Raw genomic sequence first — 25,741 nt, 5'->3', positions numbered from 1 at the left:
ATTCAACTCAGCAGTCGATAATATATTATAAGGCGATTCTTTCACCAGCATCTATCACATTCCTGAACCACTAATACATAAGGTTTGTGTGATGCTTTATCACTATTAAAATCTATCCACTTATGGCTTTCACACAACTTCAATCTATCTTTGATGAAATAGTGGCTGACTGTATTTTCTTGTAAACAGTGGCCCTGCTGACTGGCATGACTAGAACTCAACAGAGGATGAGTTGTCTTTTGAAAGCAATCAAGTCATTTTGTGGGTGGTTTAATGCACTTTGTTAAACAGCAAATGACCACTTACACCTTTCCAAAAATCAACTTAACCAATAACAGCTTTTGCCAGTTATACAGATGTGATTACTTAAGGGTAGTCAAACCTTCTGATGCATACCTTCTGCTTGTAGTGGTAATAGCGAATGTACTCCTTCAAAGAGTTTGGAAGGGGCAAAAAATTGATAGAGTCATACACTACATGACTACAGATAACTGCCCTTGCAAGATGCTGAAGGGAAAAAGGAAAATTTCGATGCATAGGGTCTGTCAGCATTGGTTCAAAAAAGAGACAGCGACTAGAATCTTTATAATGTTCAATCAATCCACACACTGAATCTGATGAAAAAACTGCTGGATCATGAACATCAAAACTGAATCTGTGGTTCCACTGCTCAATCCGTGCATGAAGTGAACGATTATACCGACGAAAACTGACTGAAAACAGGAATTCTTCTTGGGCACTGTCACGAAGAAGAAATGTTCCTTCACGTTTCTTATCCAAGAGTCGCTCAGCCTCAAAACGGTCGATGACACCCCAGTAAAATGAGCAGTTGGTGATATGACGAAGATCAGGCACAAGGTAATGAATATAATCCACTTGTGTGTGGACCGTCATACCCCGTGGAACCACCAGCACCCCTTGAAAATTGGGCCACGGATAGTGGGAAGAGAGTTCTGATAGCAGGACTGATTCCTCATCATCTGAGTGAGGTAGATGTTCATGATTCTGAGCTGCCATCAGGGCCATGGTTGGAGGGGTGGCAGAGGCCCCCAATCCAGCAGTCAGCCAGCCTGCAGCACTGGAAGTAGGCCACACCCTTGTCTCACTGTGGACATCCTGCCCTCGCTCCCTGGCTAGGAGTTCTTCATTGCCATTGATGGGTATTCCTCCATCTAAGTCAGTCATATGACTATGAGAGACATTCAATGCTGAGGCCCTCCTTTTCTTGTTCTTTGACTTACTCCTTCCTTTGCTGGATGAAAGCGCTACAGGCTGAAGACATGGAGAGCTACAAAAATTGGCTGCTCCTGCTTCAAGCGTGCTGTCCTTTGCAGCATGTGTGGAGCTACAGTTTGTCAGTCCTCCAACTGTACATCCTTTCCATGACTAGAAGTGTCTGAAAATCGCAGACCCTGCGGCCACCTCCCACCAAAGCGCAGATTCCAAAAACGTTTCTTAGACTTGTGCTTGTCAGCCTTCAGTCTCCGGGGCATTCCTGAGTATCCTCCATTTGTACTGGATACAGCACTACCCAGATCAGAGCTGGAAGACAAACTATAGGGCAGCAGGCAGTCTGTGGAGTTTTCTTCAGAGTCTGAGTGACTGAGTGTAGTGTCTGTGCTGTGTCTTCCATTATCCATTTCTTTTACAGTTTTGTCCTTCAGCTCCATATTGTCCATCAGACTGACAAGTGATAATTCACTGCCACAACACAAGAAAGGACGCACTGCTGAGCGATGCATTCGATGTTGCAGTGCAAAGCCAAGATGACTATCTTTGGCCAAAACAGGAGTTCTTGCCCCTGTATGGGAAAGAGCCTGGTTTTGTAAATGCAATTCTCTGACATCAGCCTCTGTAGTTACAGGTGCCTTTTTTGCTTGATTTTTACTGTAGGTACCATTGACAGAAGCAGGTACCTCCATCTTGGACTCGCTTGACTGGTTCCCATCTGGATGCTCTGTTATTTCATCCATTCTCTTCAACCTGTCAGGAAAAGTCACTTGCCTTTAATAGAAATTTGAAACAGAACTGCCTCTCTCTCTCTCACACACACACAATTTGTTCTTACAGGTGATATAGCACATTTGTCACATTTGAAGCTCCACACCCTCTCTTTCCAAATGCTAGCATGTGGAAAATGCATGTATTCATGCACATCCTCACTATGCACTAGATGGTCACAACATTTTGTTACCATGGATACAATGATACAGCTTCATAGGTGTACAAATGGGCTCATGCTAACACGACAAAAAGTGTTGACATTTAGGAAAGTCACCTCACTCTGGTTTTTCTCTCGCAATCTGGTTGTGACTACGCCTCTGCAAAGCACCATAAGCAAAGACCTTGGTTTGCCAAAATGGTTGCCTACGGACGCAGAAAATAAATGCACTCTTTGATGTCCCTCTATCAAGCTGTATTTTCTTTAACAACAGAGACAATGTATACCAATAACAGGCTTAAATTTGATGGGGAAAATGTTTCTCCGTCATGAGCTAAGCATAGCGATGATGAAACACACCTCAAGGCCAATGGCACAAGAGCGCCAGGAGCTGTGCTGGCATCTCTGCTTCACACTGCGGTGTTCACTGTTCAGTGCTAGCTGCAGCTAAAATGATCGATCTAAGAAAGTATTTTTACCGCCAGACTACTTACCTTCCTTTACTTGCTGTCAGTTTATGTAAACGTTCATGGTACTGGTTAGGAAATCAACAAAAAGTAAGGCTTGGAAAAATAAAACAAGTACTGACACCGTCGCCGTGCCTCTGCAATGCGAGAACAGATGGCAGCACAGCAACAGGAAATGGCGATACCCGCAGTGCGTGGGACAGTGACGTCACCAGCGCCCGACTCACGTCTGCTTGGCTTTTAGCCTGCTTTCATATTTTTTATTAGATTTTACCTTCGCAATAATTTTAAATATTACAGAGTGGGAGAAGTAATACATGTTTAGTAGAATTTGAGAGAAAAGCACGACTAAGTTTTTCTCCGGACGAAGTGTGTGCGGACCTTCAGGAGCGCGCGCAATCCAAGCTCGTCTGCGGGAAGCGTGTAGGAGTCTCAGAGCGGGTGTTTGAGTTTGGACCTGATCACGTATAGCAGTCTCCGAGAGGGTGTTTGAGTTTGGACCTGATAATTATACCTGAATCATTATTTTCACAATGAAAGCCATGCGTTACGCTCATTGTGATGGACACACCGATGTGTGCTATGATGATTCTGGGAGGTAGGCCACAGCTCCTTTTTCTACCAGCTTATCATTTTCTTCATTTCGTTAGTGTTAGTGAGAATTCTTATGATCATTTACCTATTTTGGGTGCTCTGTGTAGACACGATAACTTACAGCATCCTCTCTCAGGGCCTTCATAGTTCTTCAAACGCAGTAGTCACTGGCTACTGGAGAACAAGGGCGTAAGCACCAGTGAAAATACCATATAAATTACGTTTAAAAGCAGTAGCTGGGTACGATGATATTCATTTCCCACCATCTCTTTCTCCCTCCATTGTTTTTGTAGTTTGCAACTCTACTGTAGTTTTTTGTTTTTGTGCGGCTTATTATAAATGCGGGGAAATGAGATATATAAGTTTTTTTAATGAAAAAAAAAACCAAACAACTTTACTGTGGGATGTCATTTCACTCATTACCATAGGTTGTTATGGACGCCATGACCTATACCCTGAAACTGGGGAGAGAAAAAACCGGAGGTACTAACCCAACCCCTAAACTTCTTCCTTTTTTGTGAAGTGCTATGAGCTCTTCTAAAGTGCCGGTTTGTTTTAATGATGATGGCTCTCCTTAAGTACCTTCAACCCCTTTGAAACAGGCCAAACTCCACTGGCAGTAGCGAGGAGAATATGACATGAGCATCCACTTAAGGGTAGAGACCTGGCTAGACCTGACCTGTACAAAATTGTTATTAGAAAATAACAATGTACAGTCTAATAATGACAAGATTGGGAAAGTGTATGTAAAGAAGCAGTTAAAGCAGGTCATAGTCTGAAGAACCACTTTCTTCAGGACCTGAACAAGTCAAGAGGATGACCACTGTAGAATTTTACCACAGTGTGCTGATCAACATTGGCTGAAGTAAAGATCTGGACAACTGATAAATGTGGAAGATGATTTTGTTGGGCCTTGACTTAGGGCCGCATAATGTTTAGTTTGCAGCAAAACAATGGAACTCTTTTTAATATCCCCCCTACCTACAATTGAATCCATTCAAATCTGCACTGAAAACCCACTTCTTCCTTGAGCATTACTCCTAACGCAGTCCATACAATACTAGTCCTTTTTAGCCTTTTCCTCTTTTAATACTCTAATGCTTGTCTTTTACAGAATCACAATTTTCTCAGGTCTTGTTACTTGGTGCCTCTGTGTGTTTTCTATACTTGTCTTCTATTCATCATCAGTACTGTTGTTTATTCTTCCTCTCTCATATGCTGTCCTGTTGTAGAAGCTAAGAGCTTGCTCTGTAGAAGTGGGAATATGTGCTTTATAATTCTTGATTTATTATTAATTGAAACAGTTCTTTACTGAGATACTGGTGGATTTATTTATAGATGCATTATTTTCCATCAAGCCTATTTTTAGTGTGTCTAAATTTTTTTCTTTTTCAGATACATTCTCACCTGTGGAATGGATGGGGATGTAAGGATTTGGGAAGGTATCGATGATGACGATGCTAAATCTCACAGGGTTGGAGACCGGGCATACGCCATTGCTTTCAGAGTATGATACACTTGACTGTGTATGAATTACAATCCCTTGAATTCTATCATGGGGTGAAACAGTGAAATCTTTCTCACAGGCATTTTATAGTTAATATTAGAACAACAATCAGAAGTGTCACAATGTACTCATTACAATAACTAGTAAACAACATACAATACTGGTAATCAACTGGTCTTAATAAAGAAAAGTCATAGTGTAGACCATTTTTCTTTGACAATCATTTATTTGTGACTTTAGAAGTTTGTACATTAGAAAATAGTTGAATAGTCATTTATACAGAGTATCATATAACTGGTGATGTTCTTCAGTTAAGCTGGGGATCTAACTTTTATTCACATTTTCACACTGTTTGCTGTGTGCTTTAACTTCCAGCTTGCCCATTTTAGATTTGATAAAGTCTGATTCATTTCAGTTATTTTTAGAATGGCAGGTTCTTTACTGCAACAGACAACAATGCTGTTCAAGCCAGTAAATTTCCCGATGGCATGCCAGACGGATTGATAACTCGATTTACAGCTCCAGTCACTCACATGGTCTTCAATGCCTCAGGATCAACCATGGTAGCTGGCGCCAGGTGAACTCTGCTCTTTCAATTTGAAAAGTCTGGCACTAGTCCATGTCTTTGTGGGCTATGTGCACATCGTAGATGAATTTCACAGTCCACAATTGTAAACACACATCAACATTCAATGACATGATAGAGCTTCTGAAAAACCAAACTATTCAGTCCAAACTGCTTGAGCTGTCTCAAGAAATAAGGGCATCAACACTTCTTAATTGGACAAAATGTTGACATCCCATGCCAGAGACAATAGTGCCTAAAAATTTACTTGTTGAACTTGCTCACTAAGCAACATTATCCATGTCAGAATGCATTTGGAAATCAAGTCTAAAATATGCATGAGTTTGCAGGCTCTTGATGTTTTATAGACAGCATTGTTACGTAGATTTTCAGAATTAACATGAATAGAGTGATTTGATCATTATGTTTCACAGTGATTTCACAGTCAAAGTGGTGGATGTTGCAAGTAGCAGTCATGGAGTGTATCATGGACATAAAGCTCCTCTACTTAGCGTTGCCTTGGATCCCAAAGAACAGTTTGTGGTAGGGGGAGCTTTGTGTGTGCATTTTCCAATAGAACATTATCTCTTTCATCATTGCTTTTATTTCTACCACCTTTCCATTTCTTATCTTTTTTTTAAATTGATTTCTGCTTGTTTAACGCCCATTTTTGTCTTCATTGATTTTTACTTGTTTAATCCCCATTCCTGTCTTTAAATGAATCTATGATGGCTTTTTTCCCATGTTGTATAATTTATTTTATGTTATTGTTGTGTATAATTTACTATGTATGATTGTTTTGTAAAATGTTTTCAACAAAGGACTTTTTCAAACAAGTGTAAATGTTTATATGTATGCTTATATAATAAAATCAGTTCTGCAATCACAGTACCTGTTCATTTCAAATTTGGTTTGCATGGTACAACTTTGTGTAGGCTACTTCCAGCTGTGATGGTACTGTGCAAATATGGCAAGTAAACAGCCTAATGGAAGTGAAGACATTGAATCTTCTCCCAAAATGCAGTGATGTAAGGTGAGCCACTGCCATTTTTTTCATCTTGTAGCTCTTTATATTGATTACTGAGTGACCCTAAACAGTCATACTTAAGTTATGTGACCAGTGGTAGGGTCAGTTACATTGTTTACATTGTTACTTTCTATCAAAAGATCATTTGTGTTTCTGTCTTCAGTCTTGCTCAGAGTCTTTGTCGTTTGTGCTGGACATTTTGATGGTGAGGTGAGTATCAAACAGCTGAAGCTATTGCTAAAAATACTAAAAAGAAATGTGTGTATCTATGTATATGTGTGTATGTATATATGCAATTCTGTTGTCAATTATACTTTCATAAGTAGTTTTGCCAAACAGTAGGCATCACTTGATCATCACTCATGGCTTTTCCTGTATGCCATGTGTCTTTTCCATCTTCAAATTCACTTTATTGATGATTAATTTTACTTTTAGTGATAAATATTCTTCCAATTACTAATTATTGTTCTGCTTTGTGTAAGCTGAAAATATATTTGTCCTGAACTTGTGTGTTCTACAGAAAATAAAGATAGATTGATTGATTAATATTAGAGCTTTCAGTCAGATTATCCCCAAAACACCTTATCAGAAATGGCTCCTTGGTTTTTTCAGTTCCTGCTTGTTCCTGTGGAAAAAGAGATACATATGTATTCCAGGAACACATGGGAGATGGTGGACAAGCTATCGCACTCGGACATTACAGGGGTGGGTGTAGCACATGATTTGACAAATGTTTCATTGTGACACTATGATTTAACAAGGGTGACACACTCTTTTTTGATAGTGGTGAATATTGACTTGTAAATCATCCAGATAGCAGTGGTGATGGGGTGAGTGTTGGGGTGATGGGGTGAGTGTTGCCTTCTGATATGATGTGAGAGGGGTAATGTTTTCTGGAACACAAGACAGCAATGAGTTGCCTTGTGACACATCACATAGAGAAGACCTGTCTTACAGCTCACTATGAAAGGGATGTGTTGTTTCGTGATCTACCCTAATAAGACAGCGGCATCGTTTTACACCCTCAATAAATGCTGGCCTTTATGATATCATGAGAAGACAATATTTTCTTGAACCATGTTGCACTCTGCTTTCAACTTGTGTCTTAGACTGACATGGAAACAATGAATTTTGACCTTGTAACAACTGTGTAAAGAAGTACTGTTGTTCTGTCCTTCAGTACAAATACTGTGCATGACTTATGTCCTTCAAAGCAGACTAGGTTAATTCATTGACTACAGCACTTTGAAACTGTATGGTAGCTGTTTGCACATCATGCAGGTGTTCACAGGTAATTGTATGTTTTATTACTTAGACTGTGAACGTCTTAGCTGTGAGACCTCATGACCAGCACGTGGCTGTCGGTTGTGTGAATGGAGGTCTCTTCATATTTGACTGGAAACTACGCAAACTTGTTGAGAAGTAAGAACTCCAGATAATCATTAATGCTTAGATATTGATGCTTACATTCTAAATCTTGATCTTTTGGATGCAAATATTTAAAACTTTGATGGTTTAGGTATGATGTGGTGACATTGGTTTTCTGGAATAATATAACAATAAATACCAGGTTTACATGAATGATCCTTTAATGTTTGTTTGTAGGCAACAAATGCTACATATCAGACTATTTGGTCTGCATTTTATGTTATTAATTATTTAATTAATCAGGCTTTTTTTTTCAGGCATAGACATCAAAAAAAACTCAGCATCACTGCTTTAGTCTGGAACCCACAAAAATCACAGCAGATAGCTTTCTGTGACAATGAGGTACACATCATCACTTAAAAGCTGATTTAGTGATGCTTCCTTCTTAAATGTTGCATATTTTTAAGTAAGAGCGTCATCATCATCATCATCATCATCATCATCATCATCATCATCATCATCCATCAATCAATCATCAATCAATCATCATCAACATCAACAATCATCATCAACATCATCAACATCAACAATTTATATTGCTAACACAGAGTTGCATTCACAATGGATGATGTTTTTCTCTGCAGATGTGTGCATGCACCTTCATTATGAGTATATATTAGAGAGATTTATCAGTACACTGTATGTCTGTTTTCCTTAGGGGCAGCTAGGCGTTCTGGACGATCTACTCAGCTCTGAAGTGAGAACGTCTTTTAGCTGAATTTTTTTTTTTTTCAAACTTGAATCAGTTTAATTTTCCTAAAAATTTTTATCAATTTGCTTACGAAAGCGCAGTGGAGTAAGCAATTCTGAGCCTATACCTAATTTTTTCCTTACAATCATATGTTCCTTTATGAAGAGCTGCTTGAGGGTTTCATGCCCTTAAAAGACCAGACTAATTTCCATCAAAACCTGATCCAAGTATTCTACATCTTTCCTTTATGCTGTTAATGCCTTCGGTTTCCTGACCACATTGGTAAACACATATCTATTTCCAACAACAGGTTAGTCAGGTCATGGGTGCTGGCAGTGCTATGGATGGTATCTTTGATGATGATGATGATGATGATGATATGTTCATCCAAGCCAGCAGCACAGATGTAGATCACAATGCTGAAGACAATGTTGGCAATGATGATGATAATGATGGTGCTGCTGATGATGATGATGATGCAGCCAGCATTGATTTAGGTATCATCAAGAAACAGCTGATGCCGCTTATCATGAATGAAGACAGCAATGCCACTGGTAATTTTTTTGGTTTTTTTTTTTTTTTTTTTTTTTTTTTTGTCTTTTGTTACTCTTGGTGACTTATATAAGTATAATTCAAGTCTGGATGTAAAGCAATGCTTAAATATGCATGTATGCATGTAAATAAACAAGTGTGCTTCTTTTGTGTGTAACAGGATGAAAATGTGCTTTAGATTTAATGGGAAAATGTATATGTGCCTTGTTTCTATAGTTCTGTGCTTAAGTGTTCTTGTACTTCAAATGATTATTAGATAAGAAAGTAATTATTCTGTAGCAAAGTAAAGGGATAGCGTGTTGTTATTAAGATATCTTCTTAAAAGCAAGATGTCACCTAAAGCATGATTGAAAGAAGCTAGGCAGATCTTGAACAGAAGGCATGAAAAAGCAAAAGCAGTTTGGGGCAGGTGGCAATGCAGTAGCTAAAGTGCCTTTCTCCATGATAGGGAGAATCACTGTTGTGTCTTGGCTTATCTTTCACTCTGAATGTGACAGCTGTCTACAGAGCTGACCACCAATGCTTTTTTGGGGGGTATTCTGGTTCCCTCCACCCTGTGTGGGTACATGTGTATGAGAGAGAGAGAGACTGAGTAGCTGCAATTTGAATGATGGTGAAATGATGGTTTTAAGATGTGTTTGATTCCTTCTGATAAGTGTTCTTATGTGACTTCATGTAAGCTCTTTGAGACCACCTTTGTTGGTTGGGCTGGTTGCTCTATATCTTTTTTTATTATGATATAAACTTAAACTTTTAATTTTACTTTTTGACGGAATTGTTACTCGTTTATATTTGTTGGAGCTCACTGTAATTATGGTACAGATCCATTTTTTAGTGTGTTCCTGGCTTTTGTAATTTATCAACAGTCAAAATAAGATGCAGGTTATTTTGACAGATTCAATCACAGGTCTACGAGAAGAAAAGACAGAGGGCGCTTCATTTCCTTCACACTCTATGTTGCCAATGTTTGAGGGTTTCAAACCCACCCCTCTACAGAAACCTTTCCAGCCAGGCTCCTCACCAGAACACCTTAGCAGCAGATATATGGTAGGGGAAAATCTTAAAATTTGTAAGATATCATTAGCTATTTATTTTTGTATTTCATAATGATGTACTTTAGTGGTGATTCTAAATTATATTTTCAAATCTGGGAACACATTCATCTGTCACTTTATTGTTTCAGAAATCAGTGCTTTATGTAAGGTAGTATGACCATCATATATAGCATAGTGCATCTTTGCTGCTGGCACCATTTGTTTCCACAATGAACCTATATGTTTTACATTTTATGTGAGGATGTTACATGGATGTTACAAACATTTATCACAGAATTACAATACAGTTTGTATATTGATTGTTCATCAATTTTATTCCCTGTAGAAATGGAACAATGTAGGGATCATTCGTCAGTATAACACAGAAGAAGAGAACTCTATTGATATAGAGTTTCATGATACCGCTATCCATCATGCTATGCATATCACAAATAATTGTGATTATTCTATGGCTGACCTATCAATAGAAGCAGTCATTTTGGCAACAGCCAGTGATGATGACTCCAACAGGTAAGTTTTTCAAGCTGTTTTAGAACTTGCATAAAGGAGATCTGGTCTTATAACTTATAATTCCCTAATCCATAGTGCCAGCATAATGTCTGTTTTGCATTTCTCAATAAACATACTTGTGGTACATATTGCTGAAAGCATTTGGCAAAAAAAAAAATAAAAATAAAAAAACCAAACTAATTTATTAAGTTACAGCTCGTTCATTTTAAAACCACTGTTGTCCAACAAAAAAAAAAAAAAAAGGAATTAATAAAAGTCACATTAGACAGCAGGCTAGTTGATTTTAAAATAGGTATGTTTAATATGTCATATTAAACTTAGCTACACTTCTACTTTAGGGCAGAAAAATATGATTAACTTGAAGGGTAAGGGGTGGGAGGTGAGACACACATGGTTCTGGCTGCCCTAGCTCTCTCACTTCACTAATGGTTTCCATCTAGCCTAACAGCTACCCTTACCTCTCCACCAGCTTCAACCATTCTTACCTCTAATATGGTGGAAGTTCAGCTTTTAAAAAAGGCTTTGCATGAGAATTTCATATGTATGGAGCAAAAAAGAAATACCAGTGTGAATAAAAACCATCGAAAAGTTTAATTGCAGTCAAGGACCATAATGACTTGAGGGTTTTGTCAAAGCATCAAATAATGGTTTAAATGTACATTGCTTTGTCACAGCAAACTTCTGTGTATGCACTTTGGGTCATGGGACAGTAGCAAAGAATGGAGTGCCACCATGCCAGAAGGGGAAAGCATCCAGGTACTTAGCAGTCATGCTATTAGTCCTTTGATGTTGCCTGCTTTGGGTAAGAGACATAACTGAACAAACAGAAGTGCCATGCAGGTTTGGGTATTTTCGTGCAGTCATTGTGAACACTTTAATTGTCTTTTTTCCTTTTTCCTCCATTTTTACTAGTCGTGCTGTTTTTTAGCTGATAACTTATCTTTCATGTATCATTTTAATATTATCTGTACTTCTGTTGTCTTTTTTTCTGATGTCACAAAAATACTGAAAAGCATATGTTTTGGAATAAAGGACGAAGAATAATTGTTTTAGTGAGTGTAGAGATAAGAGAGGTTGCCTCATGACCTAGGTGAGGTGTCTATTTTTGGGGAAGGAAGTAGGGGAAAATAAACTTAACGAATTGGGGCTTATTGTTCTATTTTATTATCACTATTATCATTTGCAGCTGTAGTCTATTTTTGTGTCAGGCAGTAGCATTAGGTGAAGGCTGGTTGGCTGTGGCAACGTCTCTTCGTAATGTGCGACTCTTTACCATTGGGGGTATACAGCGTCACATGTTGACCCTGCCAGGACCTGTAGTGTGTCTGGTGGCCCATGGTTCTCGATTACTCATGGTTTACCATGCTGGCATGGGTAAGTGTTGCTACGCATTTGAGGTAAACAGTGACTGAGTGAATGTATTGGTGAGGCTGAGAGCAGGTTAAGGACATGTTGCAGGTTCATGTAGAGCTGTGAGTTATTTTCTTTTAATCTTCATTCAGATGAGATATTGTGAAGTGTACAGCCAGTCCTTTCATAATAGGTTATACTGCATTGTACAAGGCATCATATACTTTACCATATACTTACATGAAATTTAATGTGTGTATTCTTTATTAGACCTATTTTGAAACAATAAAAAAATTGATTGCTGTCAGAAACATTGCCTGGTATTGATTGTTGATTACAGGGATTGTTGGAGAGCAAAATCTTGCATACAGAATTGTGGATACCAGCAGTCAGAAAAACACATTGATTTCTGACCATTTACCTTTGTCTCCTTCAGCAACCCTAAGCTGGATAGGGTGGGTCAAATTTAATCTTAACCATAATTTTTGGGTTAGACATTGTAGAAAACATATTTTCTACTTTTAGCAAAGTTTGGTTAGAGTTTAAACCACCAACCATTCACTGATCAAGGTGCCATTGCTCTGGCTAATGACTTGACAGGATGGTCAAGGCGTGGCCCATAAATCTGACCAGTGACATGGCCAGCCTAAACACAGGGCAGCGGGGTAGAATAGTTTTAGTACTTGCAAACTTCCTTGAATTGGTCCAAGATCAAAGGGTGACCAGGGACCAGGCGACTCATGCTTGGACAAAGAAAAACTCATTACTTTGCTAATCTGCTTGCTAGCAACTGGAAGTCCATCTCGAAAAGACATAAGAAAGGTGGTGTTTGCTGGACTCAGTGTCTGTATATATATATAGTTGATTGGAAGTTTATGCCAGTGTGAGGTTTGATATATGGTATTGATGTCGTGAGAAAAGAATTGTGAACAGTAGATTGTGAACTGTGAACATTGTGTGAGGCGAGCTACATTGAAGAAAGATAAGTTATAAAATTACAAGTTCGGACCTAGATGTAAACTATTACTGTATATATGTACTGTTTTTATTGCATCTTTCCTTTAAATTACATTCTTTTGTTATGTATTAATAGATCTATTTTTATTGATTTTTGGCAATGAACATGCATGAGTGTTGTGACGAAGTATTTGAATGTTAATGAAGTGCATTGAATGAAAGTCAGAAAGAGTTATCCATTGCGCGACAGAGCACTCAACCATTACAAACATACAAAATTATGCTAACAGATGTGTGCATGCACATAGACATACAGATGTGTGAGGTTGTGTAGTATTCACTGTTCCTGCATCAACAGGTTTTCTATGGAGGGAACACCATTCTACATGGATTCCCAAGGAGTTGTTCGTATGATGAACACAGCATTAGGATATACATGGAGTCAGGTGGCTGATACCAAAGATCATGTAAGCTTCTGTACATTTTTGGCATTTTTTAAAATCATTGTAAGTGCTGATAAGGTTAATTTTCAATGTGCATATTGAGAATTTCAGTGTATGTCTAATTTTTTTATTACAGTAATTCCTCACTTAATACTGTTTCATTCAATGTTAGAAAAAAAATTGATTCCTCGCCATAGCCACTGTGTGGAATTTGCAGATTTTTTTTATGTCTGCATGGGTTTTCTTTGAATACACCAGTTTCCTCCCAACTTGTTTTGTTCTTTATTATGAAGTTTGTGGTGTTTTTATGAAAGAAAAGCACTAGGAATGTAACTGTTGTTTACATATATGCCAACTAATGTGATAAAATTGTAGTCCTTCTTGACCTGTGCTGGCACAAACCCACGACACCTGTTACTGTTGTGGTGACAGGTGCTTTAGCTCTGCCATTAGCCTCTCCCTGTCTCTTAGCGGTCCGGTGGCGCAACGGTTAGCGCCTGTCACCAATACAGTAAAGGTTGGCTGCCCAGAGTTCATTTCTCGTCTCGGGCACGCTGTTCTTTCTCTGCACGTGGCATCTGTTTACAGGGCTGGCTGCCTTGCCGTAATATAGCCTCAGTTGCTGGCACGGCGTAAAACACCACTCCCTGTCTCTTAATAGCATCTCTTCAGGTGTCAGTATTCAGGATGTCAATACTGCACTCTGTAATTAAAACCTTTATAGTTTTTACTTTTTTCTTTGTTGGCTTTGTGGTTGCCTCAGCTCCCATCACCAGAATCCACTGCAATCATATGAATACTACCTATTAATATTAGTGTGTATTTATTTTTGATGCCATTACAAGAACCATAATGTGGTACAGCACATGTCTGAAAAGTTGGTGTGCTTAGTAAGAATAGTGGGACAGCATCACAACCAGAATTGAAGATCATGCATTCTTTTATGTAGTTATTCTGTTTAATAATTTACAGGCAAAAGGCAAATCAGATCACTACTGGATTGTTGGTGTTAATGAAAACCCACAGCAGCTTAGGTGAGTTTCAATCAGAAATGCTTGAGGCTTAAAGTGAGACAGATGTAGCATTGGATCGATTCTCTGTTGTACATTACATTAGTTTTAACTGGATGAACACATTATTACATGCTGTCTTCAGATTTCACAAACAAACTTGCAGAAACCAATGTTTTTAGATAAAGATACATGTCTAATCACGGCGATATTTTTCTGCTCCAGTAAATTCCAAATGCAAATTAAAAAGTGTGTTTCTGGATACATTTCTAAGTTTTCCTAAACAGTTTTGTATGATGCCTGCATCTGACCAAATTGTCATTGGTTTTGGCAGGCAATTCAACAAAAGTGTGCTGCTGGTTACTTTTTTGAAAATTAAAAAAAACAAAAAACAAAATCAAACTTACTCTTCTACACCACATGAATATACCCTGTAAACTTAACGTATTTCACATAGGTGTATACCCTGCAAAGGTTCTCGCTACCCAGCCACTCTCCCTCGGCCTGCTGTTGCTGTTTTACCATTCCAACTACCACTGTGTGAGATGAGCTCTGAGAAAAGTCAATATGAGGTACTGTGTTTTCTTTCTGCATACTTGAAGATTTGTTAAATTTAAAGAGAAAAAAAGAGTTTTAAAATACAATAGGTACAGGCATATTTGCATGAGTAAGTACCTTTATAGCATAGCCCCCTTCTGGTAGTGGATGTAAACAATGCCTTCCTAGCCTCTTGTATCCTATTCTTTTCAATGTTTTTTTCTGTTGTAGGCATGTCTGCAAATATGCCAAAAATCTTCTGGCTTTGTCAGACAGATGCAACATTGTATTGGCTCTACTATTTACAAAATATCTGTTTTAATTGGATGAACGTATGATTACATATTGTCTTCAGATTCTATAAACTATTTATAGATAGTAATAAAAGCAGAATAGGGAGAGAATTATGTACAATTAAATTTATTATATTTTATTAAGTTTATATTTGTATGTTTGTTTTCATTGTGATTTGTTTATGAAAAAATCTATATTACTCTTTCCTTCAGTCTAGCATGAAAAATGGTTTTGTCATTACTTACAGGAAATATACCTACGCAACATGCTGTTCACACAGCATCTACTTCAACTAGCTCATGAGGGTATCAAACTAGATGACATTACCAACAATGAACTGCGGCGGCCAGCTCAGGAGTCCCTAATGAAGCTCTTTGCTGTTAGTTTGCAATTTTCCCCTTTTAATGATGTAACAAGTGTCTGGACTTAATGGGGAGAAAGTCTTTGAAGGGAGACAATTTCAACTCATTGCAGATGTGTAGTTGTGGAAAAATTTTGAAGGGAAATTAAATGTTTTTATATATTATAATGATTATGTAATGATTTCAGAGTTGTGTGAGAAGCTACAGTTAAAATAAAAAATAACTAAATTTGGACTCTAATATGTTGTGCTTAATAGTTGTTTAAAAGAAAAAGCTTGTATTTATGGCTTAATTTTCCTTTGCCTACAAACAGTTAAACAATGGCTGTATTAGACTAAAAGCATCCAGTTGACAGTTTTTAATGTTGGAGATGAATCAAACTGATGATTTCTTAGTTACTAGCAAACATTTTTTAAACTTAGAGCATGATGAGCCATGGGGAAGGTGATTTTCATTACTTTTATTGCAAAGTTCAACTGTCCTCTTTTCCAAAAATGTATAGGTTTCTTGGTCTAATGTTTACTTGAGAGCAGCAATAATAAAAAAAAATGAACTTCACCCCCTGTCGTCTTCACAGTCTTCAGTTATTAGCCAGTCTTTGTAATACTTATACTTTTATGTTGTACTCAGAGGGTTAAAAAGGTAAACCACATCTTTTTTTCCAGTTATCAGCAAAGTCTGAACGGGAGTTTCGGGCAGTTGAAGTGTGCAAGTTGATGCCTGAGGAGCACACCTTGCAGCTGTCTATCAAGTATGCAACACGACTTGGACACCTACAGCTGGCACAGCGGCTTAGTCAGCTGGCCCGAGAAAGGGTCCAACAAGCCCAGACTCTAAAGGTGGTGGAAGAAGAGGAGGTAGAGGACTTCAGAACAGCACTTTTGGCCAGGTGAGAATTCAAAACAGGACTGTAGGGAGCAATAATTAAATCACTTGACAGCATCCCTAATCCATTAAATCTGCAGTGATCGCCCTTCACTGCGGGAATACAGCGAGTCTTTGCATTGTTCTTCGTTCTACATTTTTGTGACTATTTCATGAACTTGTTTCAGCCAATGAGCCCGCCTTTGGTTGAGATATTGCACTTTATAAATTCTCACTTATTATTACTACAACACTTTTTAAAGCACAGGAATCATCTCTGTCTGCACCCACAATGAATGAGCCATCATTAACTCTTGAGAGCACCGCAATTTTCTAATAGAAGTGTGGTTCAGGGATGAACTGTTTTGTCTGTTGAATAGTATGGGACTTGAATCATAGTGGAATACTTATGGAGCCTGATATGTAGAAGTCTCTTGATGAATGTTGAGCTAACGGTTTGACCAGGTGTCTGCTGGTCGCCTTTTAGTTCAACTGATCATGTGCTGTTCTTAGAATATGCCATCTTCTCACAGTTCTCCTCTGTCTGTACAGTCACAACACCATAGAAACTGAGTGGTCCATCAATCACAGGACAGACAACTCTGAGCAGGAAGAAGAAAAGAGAGAAGAGGAGGAGGAGGAGGAGGATGAAGAGGACAGAACTCATTTCTCAGGTAATAAACAGGATTTGCATTATTATAGCTGAACAGATGGACAGAAAGTGATTTAGAGATATAAGTGACATGAATATTACAGCAATCTGATGACCTTACAAGTAGCAGTTGCTAGTTTTTATGGTTGTCTTTTATTTTAATTTTAAAAAAAAAATTTGTTTACTTTTATCACTCAAAAACTCTTGGACTTTTCTGTCTCAAAGGACCTGTGCTGACTCTAAAACCCAAAGAAACATTCAGTAAAAAGACAATATTTGGCAAAGCCAATCCTTTCAAGGTAAGTACCAAGAAGGGATATAAAATCGTCTGATAAACATAAAAAAGAAATAGTTAAAAACCAACCAAATCTCTCTCTCTCTCTCTCTACTAATCTTAAGTCGTTTTTTAATGCAGGTAGCGTCCCAGGAAAAAGATTGCGGGAAGCCTGCAGTCAAGGGCAGTCACATCTTTGACAACATGAAGAAAGTGAAAGAAAGGACACCAGTAATCTCACCTTTGCCTATCACTGTGAAACAAACAAAATCAGGACATCGTAAAGTCACAATCAAGGTAGGCATCATTAGAAAAAGTAGAAAAGGAAACAATGTCAGATCTTATGGGGAGAGGAGGATGAGGACGTGTACAGGACACAAAAATTCTATTTAGTGCAAACAATGACTAAAAAATATCATAAAAGGTGTTACAAAATAGGCTTCCAGTGTTTCTGCATGATTTTTGGTTTCTTTTTCTAGGTTGGCCAGACTAATAAAATCATGTATAATACTTTTGGAACTATTGAAACCTTTTGTTAGGTAGCTACAAAGTTAGAGTCAAACAATTTGTAGACACATAAGAACAATTTGTTTGTTACCTCCAATGTTCTGACTACATTTAAAACTTGTTCTTCAGACACCACAGCAGGGGAAAATTACCCAGCAGACCAAAATTGCCTTTTCCACAAACTCAGAGAGTCTACTTTTGACAAAGCAATCCAGTTTACAACAAGAAGAAAATGAACAAACGTCAGAAAACGAACCCATGAAAAAGTGAGTAACAGCAGCACATAAAGATAAGATGGGAATGCATTTTGTAGCTACTCTTCAAGGCTTACCCTCTGGCATATACACTGATCCATCTCCCACCTTCAGATGAACCCTGAGAAAGACAGCAGGTGTTAGAGAGGCAGAAAGTACAGTGATTGAGTGAGTGATCAAGCGCGTTATGAGGACAGAGAGACTGATTATATTCTTGGCATGAATGCTCATGAACAAAAATAGTTTCTATGTCAGGGGTGTCAAACTCAATTACCCAGGAGGCCAAATCTCACATCGTACACAAGGTGGCGGGCCGAAGGTTATTGTTTAAGCTGATAACTTTTTATTCAACAGTAGGAAACTAAACTTTTTGTTATTAATTTTGTGTAAACAAAATCATACATTAAAACAAAATTAAAGTAATAACAAACCAATGCTTAGCAGTTTTTCTTCTTAATTTATTTTGTCAGAAGTGGACGTTTGACATCTTTTCTTGACAACAAGTTCGTTTATGTTTGGAGTAAGTTTCTGTGTTGTGAAGATTCTCAAGATGGACTGCAAGTGTACATCAGTAAGACGACTCATGTGATGTTTGTTGATCTTCATCACAGAGAAAAGTTGTTCACACAGATATATGTACTGCCAAACATGCTCAAGGTTCGAGCCTAGTCACCCTTTGATCTCGGACCGATTCAGGGAAGTTAACAGGTACTAAAAATCTTCGACCCGCGGCCCGTGTTGAGGGCAGGGTGTCGCGTGTCAAAGGTCAGATTTATGGGCCCCGCCTTGACCCTTCTTTCTGGTCATCAACAGGTGTGGTAACTTGACCAGTGCACTGTTGGTGGTCGGTACAAACTTCACTAAACTCATCCCATCTCTTGCTGTCATCGACGGGAACTTTTCTGTTGTTTGCCTTTTGCTTGTCGCTGGGCCATTAACAATGATTTAATTAAACTTCTTTCGCGGGCCAGGTAAAATTTCATGGCGGGCCGGGTGTTTGACACCCCTGTTCTATGTAAAGAGAAAACACGCATCAACAAGGCCAGGCATGCTTTCAACAGCCTACGCCCCATCTGGAACTCCCGAGCATTATCCTTCCGCAGTAAGACCCACATCTTGAACCCAATGTGAAAGCAGTCCTACTGTATGGTTGTGAAACCTGGAGAGTGACAAACACCATCAACGACAAGCTCTAGAGTCTAGACCTTTACCAATCAATGCCTACGCCATATTTTGAGAATAAGGTGGCCTGAAAAGATCTCTAACAGCTGCCTGTAGAAAAGAACCAACCAGAATGCCGCTAGCCAAGACATCAAAAAATGCAAATGGGGCCTGGATAGGACACACCCTGCGCAAACCAGCTGACACCATTGCCAAGCAGGCACTTGACTGGAACTCTCAGGGGAAGAGGAGAGTTGGAGACCAAAGCAAACTTGGAAAAGAACAGTAGAGAGCGAGACAAAGGACACATGGGCCCACTGAAGGGGGCTGCCCAAAACTGGGTCCGCTGGCGAGGTGTTGTTGTGGCCCTATGCTCCTCAGAGCATAAGAAGAAAACATGTATAGACAAACATCTTAGGTGAACTCTTTAGTCTTCTAGATATAGATTGATATATTTGTAACTCCTGTAACATTTTTATAAAGCTCATCATGATAATATATATATACACACACACATAAAAATCCATCACACCATTATATCAATATCTTTAACCTTTAGGATCACATATAATGCCATGGTGTCTAAGACTGAGCTTGATATTTTTCGAGTAAGTGGCGACCATTGCTAAGACATATTTCTTTTGCAAAGTCACTTGGAAAATAAAAGAATTCTTCTTGACCTGAAAAGTACATTAAAAGATTTTGTCTTTGGTTTCTGGTGTGGGCTTTCTTTTCCATAGATTTTGGGAAAAGAATTTGGACTTCATGCACACATGTGCATATGAAGCACAAAGAAGATATTAAAGAGGTTTCAAAGTTTTAAAGAAAAGAGGATATGTATGCATTCAGGGCATGTACTTAACACCCTGCTCAGCAAAGTGCATTAATAATAGAATTTTTAAATAGGGAAGAAATTTCAGATTTTTTTCTTCATGTGTACTTCCAGACCTACAGCCTTTGATCTCTGGCTGACAGAATCACGGGATAACCTTCAAGAAAGCCAATCTGATTTATCAGCAGAAGAATTTAGCAGGATGGCTGTGGACACATTTCGTGCCTTGTCTAAGGAAGACCGTCAGGTGAGGTTTTTTTCTGCATATTTGCATTTTACATGATTAAAGTCAATATGCCTGAAATTAAATCTTGAAAGAAAGTCTTTTTTTTAGTGGTGTTTCTATGAATCATCAAGACTGTAGCATGCTTTATTTTAAAGACAATCTTTAAAGTGCCATTTCTTACAATTCTTGTTACATTTTAGAAGTCTTGCCATCAAGTAAGTGTTGTTCTTTGTATGATTACGTTCTAAATATGTTTGTGTCAGTTCTAGGTAACAAGACAGCAGCCAGAATTTTTTTACTAGATTTTTAGTTGTATTAATTTTCCATGGATCAGATTTTGAGCAGTATTCATTTTCTATTGATCAGGTCTGGATTCAAAAAGCCAAGGATCAGACACAGCTAAACACTAGCTTAGACAAGAAAAGGAAACGTGATAAAGATGAAGATGACAAAGAGGAGAATATTCCTGAAAAGAAAACAGCAAATGTTGAACCCAAGAAACCTTTATCACAATCCGCCAACACCAAACTTTCAAATTTCACATTCTCACCAAAGTCCTAGATCTTTAAATTATTTGTGAAAATGGGTTTGGTAGCCCATACACACCATACCTTAATAGTTTCAAGATTGTCTTTTTTATTAGAAAGACTGAAAATAAATGACTGTGCTGACTGTGGCAATGCAGGCTGTGATAGTAGGGGTGCAATGTTCATAGTAGGGAATGCAGCTGTGTTCATGCTTGTGTGCATGTGTATCTTGCATTTGAGATAGAGTTTAATTATATACCTACAGTAGCACATGTATGTGTGTTTGCACACACACTCACAGGACAGTGTTAGACATTGATCTAAGCATTGTGCAAAAGCTACTTCATTTAGTAGATCATTTCTCAGTAAGAGAAACTGTATTTTGTATATAAATCATTTTGATGGGCTTTTGATAGGTTTCTTCATGTAAAAAGTATTAACAGTGGATCAAGAGTCTTTGTTGTGCCAGTTCTCAGTGAGCATTTAGGGTTATGCATGATTGATATCTCCATTTGGTCAGATTAGAGTGTTTACATCCATAACATCCCAGTTCAGGGATAACTACAGTAAGTCACAGCACATTGCTACTGTGCATTTTTACAGATTGGAGTAGTTCAACAGTTATGAGACGATTGGAAAATTTGCTCTTAATGTTTGACACAGGTATAATACTGATGTGTTCTGTACATTGTCACAGAGTATATGTTCATGTACTACAAACTGTAAGTCCCCTGCATAATTTCTTTTTTAATTGCTCATTGTAGACCCAGGTGAAGCCTGTGAGGAAAAAAAAATCACCATTCTGAAAAGGTCTGAATGCATGTACACCTGAGTGTAAAAGCAATTTTCTCTATTTAATTGTGATGCTGAATGAGACAAGTTTCTTTGGCATAAAATTAAGTTTCTTCTGCAGCCATTAGAGAAGCATAATCTTTGTAGGGAATGTAACCCTTTTCTGGATCTAATGCCTGTGAGAGCATTTCCTCTAGCTCCTCAGCAGTGAAGGGCTCACCTGCACAGAGAAAGAGTTAACAACTGCTCAGAGAGACAAACTATGAGTGTCATGCAAAAGTAACCAATGAAAGCAAAGTATGCATTTTCCCAGACTTCTAGAGTGTTTTGGAATATAGAAAATGTCAATATATAAAATAGAAAATGTATAACCTATGTATAAAAAGACATTTTCAATAGATTATCATGTGTTAACTAAAACAGCCTGCTATGAGTTTTTTTCGTAGGAAATAAAATACTTTTTTATGCATATATACAGCCACAGATGCTGACTGGAGATTTCTGACAGGTTAGGGAAGAATGCTTGTCTGAACAACCATGATGAGATAACCTGATGTTGACTCACAGACAGATTTCAATGGTGTCATCATCATGCTTTTATTTTATCTAACAGTCTCAATATTTTCTCTCTAAAAGCATCCCTTAACAAGAATGAGTAATCTTCATCCAAGTCAGTCCATGTTTCAATGCTAGTTTTTTACTACCTCATGGTCATGAAAAGTGTTTTCTCTTAAATAACAGAATATGTTCTTACTTGTGAAAGAAGACACTAAGCTGATTAAGCACTAAGCAGCATATTCTTAATCATTCATGTTTGTGTTGTTGTTTTTTTTTATCATGGTTTAAGCAAGACTTTGAGAAAATAAAATGTGCCCAAGTCTGTTACTGCAGATGAAAGAAAGATATTTGCATTTCCTCACCTTCCTCTGTCATGTACTTAGACAATTCCTCTGGCAGAAGGTAGCCCTTTCCTTCTACATCCAACACTTGAAATGCCCGTACTATCTGGTCCTCTGGTACTGGTTTATATCTGTACACAGGGAGCTTTCTTACATGCTGTTCATGAACCATCTTGACTTTTATCACCATCTTTGCCATTTTTATAAAAGAAATTTTGCAAGGTGAAATTTATTTTGAGAGAGTCCATCTCTTTAGCACACCTCAAATAGTATTTCATCAAAATACTTGATTACATAGATATTCTTTTATTATAATTTGCCGCTAAAAGAAACAAATGAAAACCTTAATTTGTCACCATACCTTCTCTCCATTAGCACTCTGGTCATCATGGGAAGAAATTTCTCAAAGCGGATATATCCTGTAGGCTCCTCCTCCTCAATCTGCGAAGTAATCACCATGACATCGAAAAACATAGTTTGATAATGATGCATTCATGAATTGTGAGCGGAGACTACGATTTAAATTTGAAATATATGTACTTCTAGTCATAATCAAAGACTAGATTTTTGTTTCAAAATTATAAATAATCTCAAAGGAAGCTGGGTTATGTCTGTAATCAGTTGATACTGTGATCCAAATAATTTGATCTGTTTAATTCTTAATTAAGCACTGATACAGGTGCACACATTGCAGCCTTTGCTCCACTGGGGATGATCAAAAGCAAGAACAGGTGCACACATACACAATATCTCAGCTTAGTTAACCTCAATGACTAAAGAGATTAAATAGAGACCAGAAGTTCAGATGTGGCTTATTCCAGGCTGCCTGTATTCCCATATTGCTGCTGCCTTTTTCACACTTGATTGCGATATCTGATAAGTAAAACTGCAGACCAGACCTCTGAATGATGCTGTGAGGGCTGTCTGATGGGGGCTCATAATTGCGGAATGTCATTGGATGACCACCCAGATTGCTGTCCATAGACAATGTTTTGCCATGGAGCAGGCTGCTGCTAGGGAGGCTGTTAACTAAGTTGAGAAAGGCTATTTTGAGTTTGTGCCTTCAGCAAATGTCTTTTTGTTGCCACTGATGATCTCATGGGCTAGTCCAAGTCCACCCTCTTACCTACAAATGTCCCCACACCTGACCTGCCTGATAAATGTTGCAAATCTTTCACTTTTTGGGGGTTTGGGGGCGAATAAAGTGCTGTGGTGCTCTGTAAGTAGTCTTCATTATTATTATTGTCAAAGATTTTTTTGTATTCTAATTAGCTCCTGATCTTTTCCATGTGCACTGTTGTAAGATCATTGCTGTTAGGATATTCTAGTTGCTTTTATTTTACTTATGTTGGATATTTGAACTTTGTGTGTGGGGGAACAGGGGTTGTTTCTGTACTAAATACTGAACTCCATTGTTCTTTCAGCTTTTGTAATAAAAATAAAACATTTTTAAAAAAAAAAAGCTACAGTGTCAAAGATCTTCCAGTTCTCTTATCCCTTTTTGTTTGTGCTGTCTCATGTTGCTTATAATATGGATAATGTCTAGCAGTTCCAAAACATTTAATAAAAGTAGAAAGTAAACGGATCTGTGTAGAGCAACTAAACTGTTGGATGCAAACAAATTTCTGCATTACCTCAGCCAGCATGTCATGGAGTTCAGCTTCTGTAGGACAGCAGCCAAGGGAGCGAATTATTGTTCCCACTTCCCTTGAAACCAGAAAGTAAAGCAAAGAAATATTCATCCTCCAGATATATAGTGATAAAATGAACAAAATTTCACTGTTTTGTTTAAGAAATAAAATGTACTCCTCTGCATAAAACCAAAGTGATGAACATGAAGATTTATATCTTTTCATGAATAACTGAAATATTTAAACATCTGAGCAAACAACTCCAAATGTTTCAACAGATTTGCCATTATGAGACTGGCAAATGTAGAGAATTTTTGTCTAGTGTTTCAGCATCAATGAACAAGGTTGTGACTTGTGATTATCAAAAAATAAAGCATTTTTCATCGTGTATATTACACTGCTAGGCAGTTTATTTTTAAAATTGCCTTATTATTTTACCTGACATCCACAGTCTTGTTTGATTCATGGTCAAATATGTCAAATGCATCGGTGATTTTTTTCTGTATGTCTGCAACCATAGCATCTGCAAGCACAAAGTGCTCTCAAGTATTCTCCCGCCCACAAAGATTACTAGTAAGGCATAAGTAATCTTTTTACATTAATAAATATACAGCCCATTTCTCTTCTGCAGAAATTTATACCCCCACCCCCAAACTTACAGAGATTTGCTCTTATCATTTCTTGACAGCCTCTTAAAATCTTGAGTTTCATTAGGAGAGTGGTAAAAACTTGCAAATGTGTTAACACTTTTAAGAGGAAAAAAGCAGACTGTTATTTATTCCAATTCAGCTTATGATCATTGCTGCCATACACATGCCAAGTTCGTACACATGCACACAACGGCAGGCACCAATAATAATAAAATATGCCATTTATATAGCTCACGAAGATACGATCGCTTATCAACGTTAAAAACAAAAAGTAGATGTGCAGTACATGAAGTAACGGAAATATGGCCAACAATGAGGATGAAGTACAAGAGACAACGATCGAAGACACAGGTAACAGAAATGACAGTTTTGTCAAAGTTTAAAAGGATTGCAGTGAAGTGACAAATATTTAAGCATTGCAAAGATAATTTCGCCATAAAATTTTATACTCAAACTAGAATTTATGTATTTGAAACTTCTCTTCTCTAGACAACTCAAGTATTAACCAGGTGAATTTTCTTTGGCTTCGGTATCCGCCATGTTGTTTATATGCGTTGCTAAATGAGTTTGTTACTCTCGCGAGACTAAAAACTTCAAAACACAGACTTCTATGATTTGTACTTCAAACCTTCAAACAAAATCCACAACGTGCTTAGTTATACTTGAAGTCAAGCATAAAAGCGTAGGTAACGAAATACAATTTGCAAAATGATGCTCTAGACGATTCATAACATCCATGTTAAAGATGCTACTTGCGAGCATTGATATTTTTTAATCAGTGGCCACAAGTTTACAGAAATAATAAAATTTCTTTTAGAAGTAATTTTTGATGCAATTATTCAACAAAAAAGACAAAAGTTACAAAGCAGGACTTGATAGGTGCCATTTATAAAAAATGGATATGGAAATCAATGTACTTTAATTTCTTCCTTGTACTTAGAAACCGTTTACAAGAATTATAT

At 37.8% G+C, this 25,741-nt stretch overlaps 3 protein-coding genes across 5 annotated transcripts in view; 1 reads left to right on the top strand and 2 right to left on the bottom strand.

The window, feature by feature from the left end:
• Window positions 1-65: 65 nt before the first annotated feature.
• LOC112570582 lies at window positions 66-2,810 on the bottom strand. Its single transcript, XM_025249096.1, is given in 3 exon segments — window positions 66-1,356; window positions 1,359-1,983; window positions 2,656-2,810. Coding segments are annotated over 2 exon segments (1,605 nt in total). The 5' UTR covers window positions 1,974-1,983; window positions 2,656-2,810; the 3' UTR covers window positions 66-366.
• Window positions 2,811-3,016: 206 nt separating this feature from the next.
• Window positions 3,017-21,386, top strand: LOC112570271 (WD repeat and HMG-box DNA-binding protein 1-like). The gene is made up of 27 exons (XM_025248652.1): window positions 3,017-3,226; window positions 4,618-4,729; window positions 5,155-5,306; window positions 5,729-5,837; window positions 6,230-6,327; window positions 6,485-6,521; window positions 6,934-7,026; window positions 7,637-7,743; window positions 8,007-8,091; window positions 8,408-8,446; window positions 8,751-8,994; window positions 9,888-10,039; window positions 10,373-10,557; window positions 11,232-11,313; window positions 11,766-11,931; window positions 12,248-12,362; window positions 13,223-13,331; window positions 14,280-14,341; window positions 14,775-14,889; window positions 15,396-15,527; window positions 16,176-16,399; window positions 16,927-17,048; window positions 17,252-17,325; window positions 17,442-17,597; window positions 17,937-18,073; window positions 20,169-20,301; window positions 20,647-21,386. The coding sequence occupies exons 1-27, from the start codon at window positions 3,162-3,164 to the stop codon at window positions 20,839-20,841; spliced, it is 3,300 nt and encodes a 1,099-aa protein (XP_025104437.1). The 5' UTR covers window positions 3,017-3,161; the 3' UTR covers window positions 20,842-21,386.
• Window positions 21,387-21,647: 261 nt separating this feature from the next.
• LOC112570580 (dynein regulatory complex protein 8-like) overlaps window positions 21,648-25,741 on the bottom strand; it is a 4,229-nt gene continuing 135 nt past the window's right edge. Inside the window, exons 1-6 of one of the 3 annotated variants that reach the window (XM_025249091.1) lie at window positions 25,286-25,405; window positions 24,568-24,652; window positions 24,133-24,205; window positions 22,860-22,939; window positions 22,520-22,629; window positions 21,648-21,819 (exon numbers count right to left, since the gene is read on the bottom strand). In XM_025249091.1, the coding sequence (XP_025104876.1) occupies window positions 21,704-21,819; window positions 22,520-22,629; window positions 22,860-22,939; window positions 24,133-24,205; window positions 24,568-24,652; window positions 25,286-25,319 (498 nt within the window). In that variant the 5' untranslated portion in view covers window positions 25,320-25,405 and the 3' untranslated portion in view covers window positions 21,648-21,703. Of the gene's footprint in view, window positions 21,820-22,519; window positions 22,630-22,859; window positions 22,940-24,132; window positions 24,206-24,567; window positions 24,653-25,228; window positions 25,406-25,741 lie in introns of those variants that run through there. The other 2 variants (XM_025249092.1, XM_025249093.1) reach the window with 2 other exon arrangements.

Source organism: Pomacea canaliculata, linkage group LG8 (assembly GCF_003073045.1).
Source record: "Pomacea canaliculata isolate SZHN2017 linkage group LG8, ASM307304v1, whole genome shotgun sequence".
NCBI lineage: Eukaryota > Metazoa > Mollusca > Gastropoda > Architaenioglossa > Ampullariidae > Pomacea > Pomacea canaliculata.
Note: the sequence above shows the minus strand (reverse complement) of the source record. Positions and strands in the feature narration are given on the sequence as shown.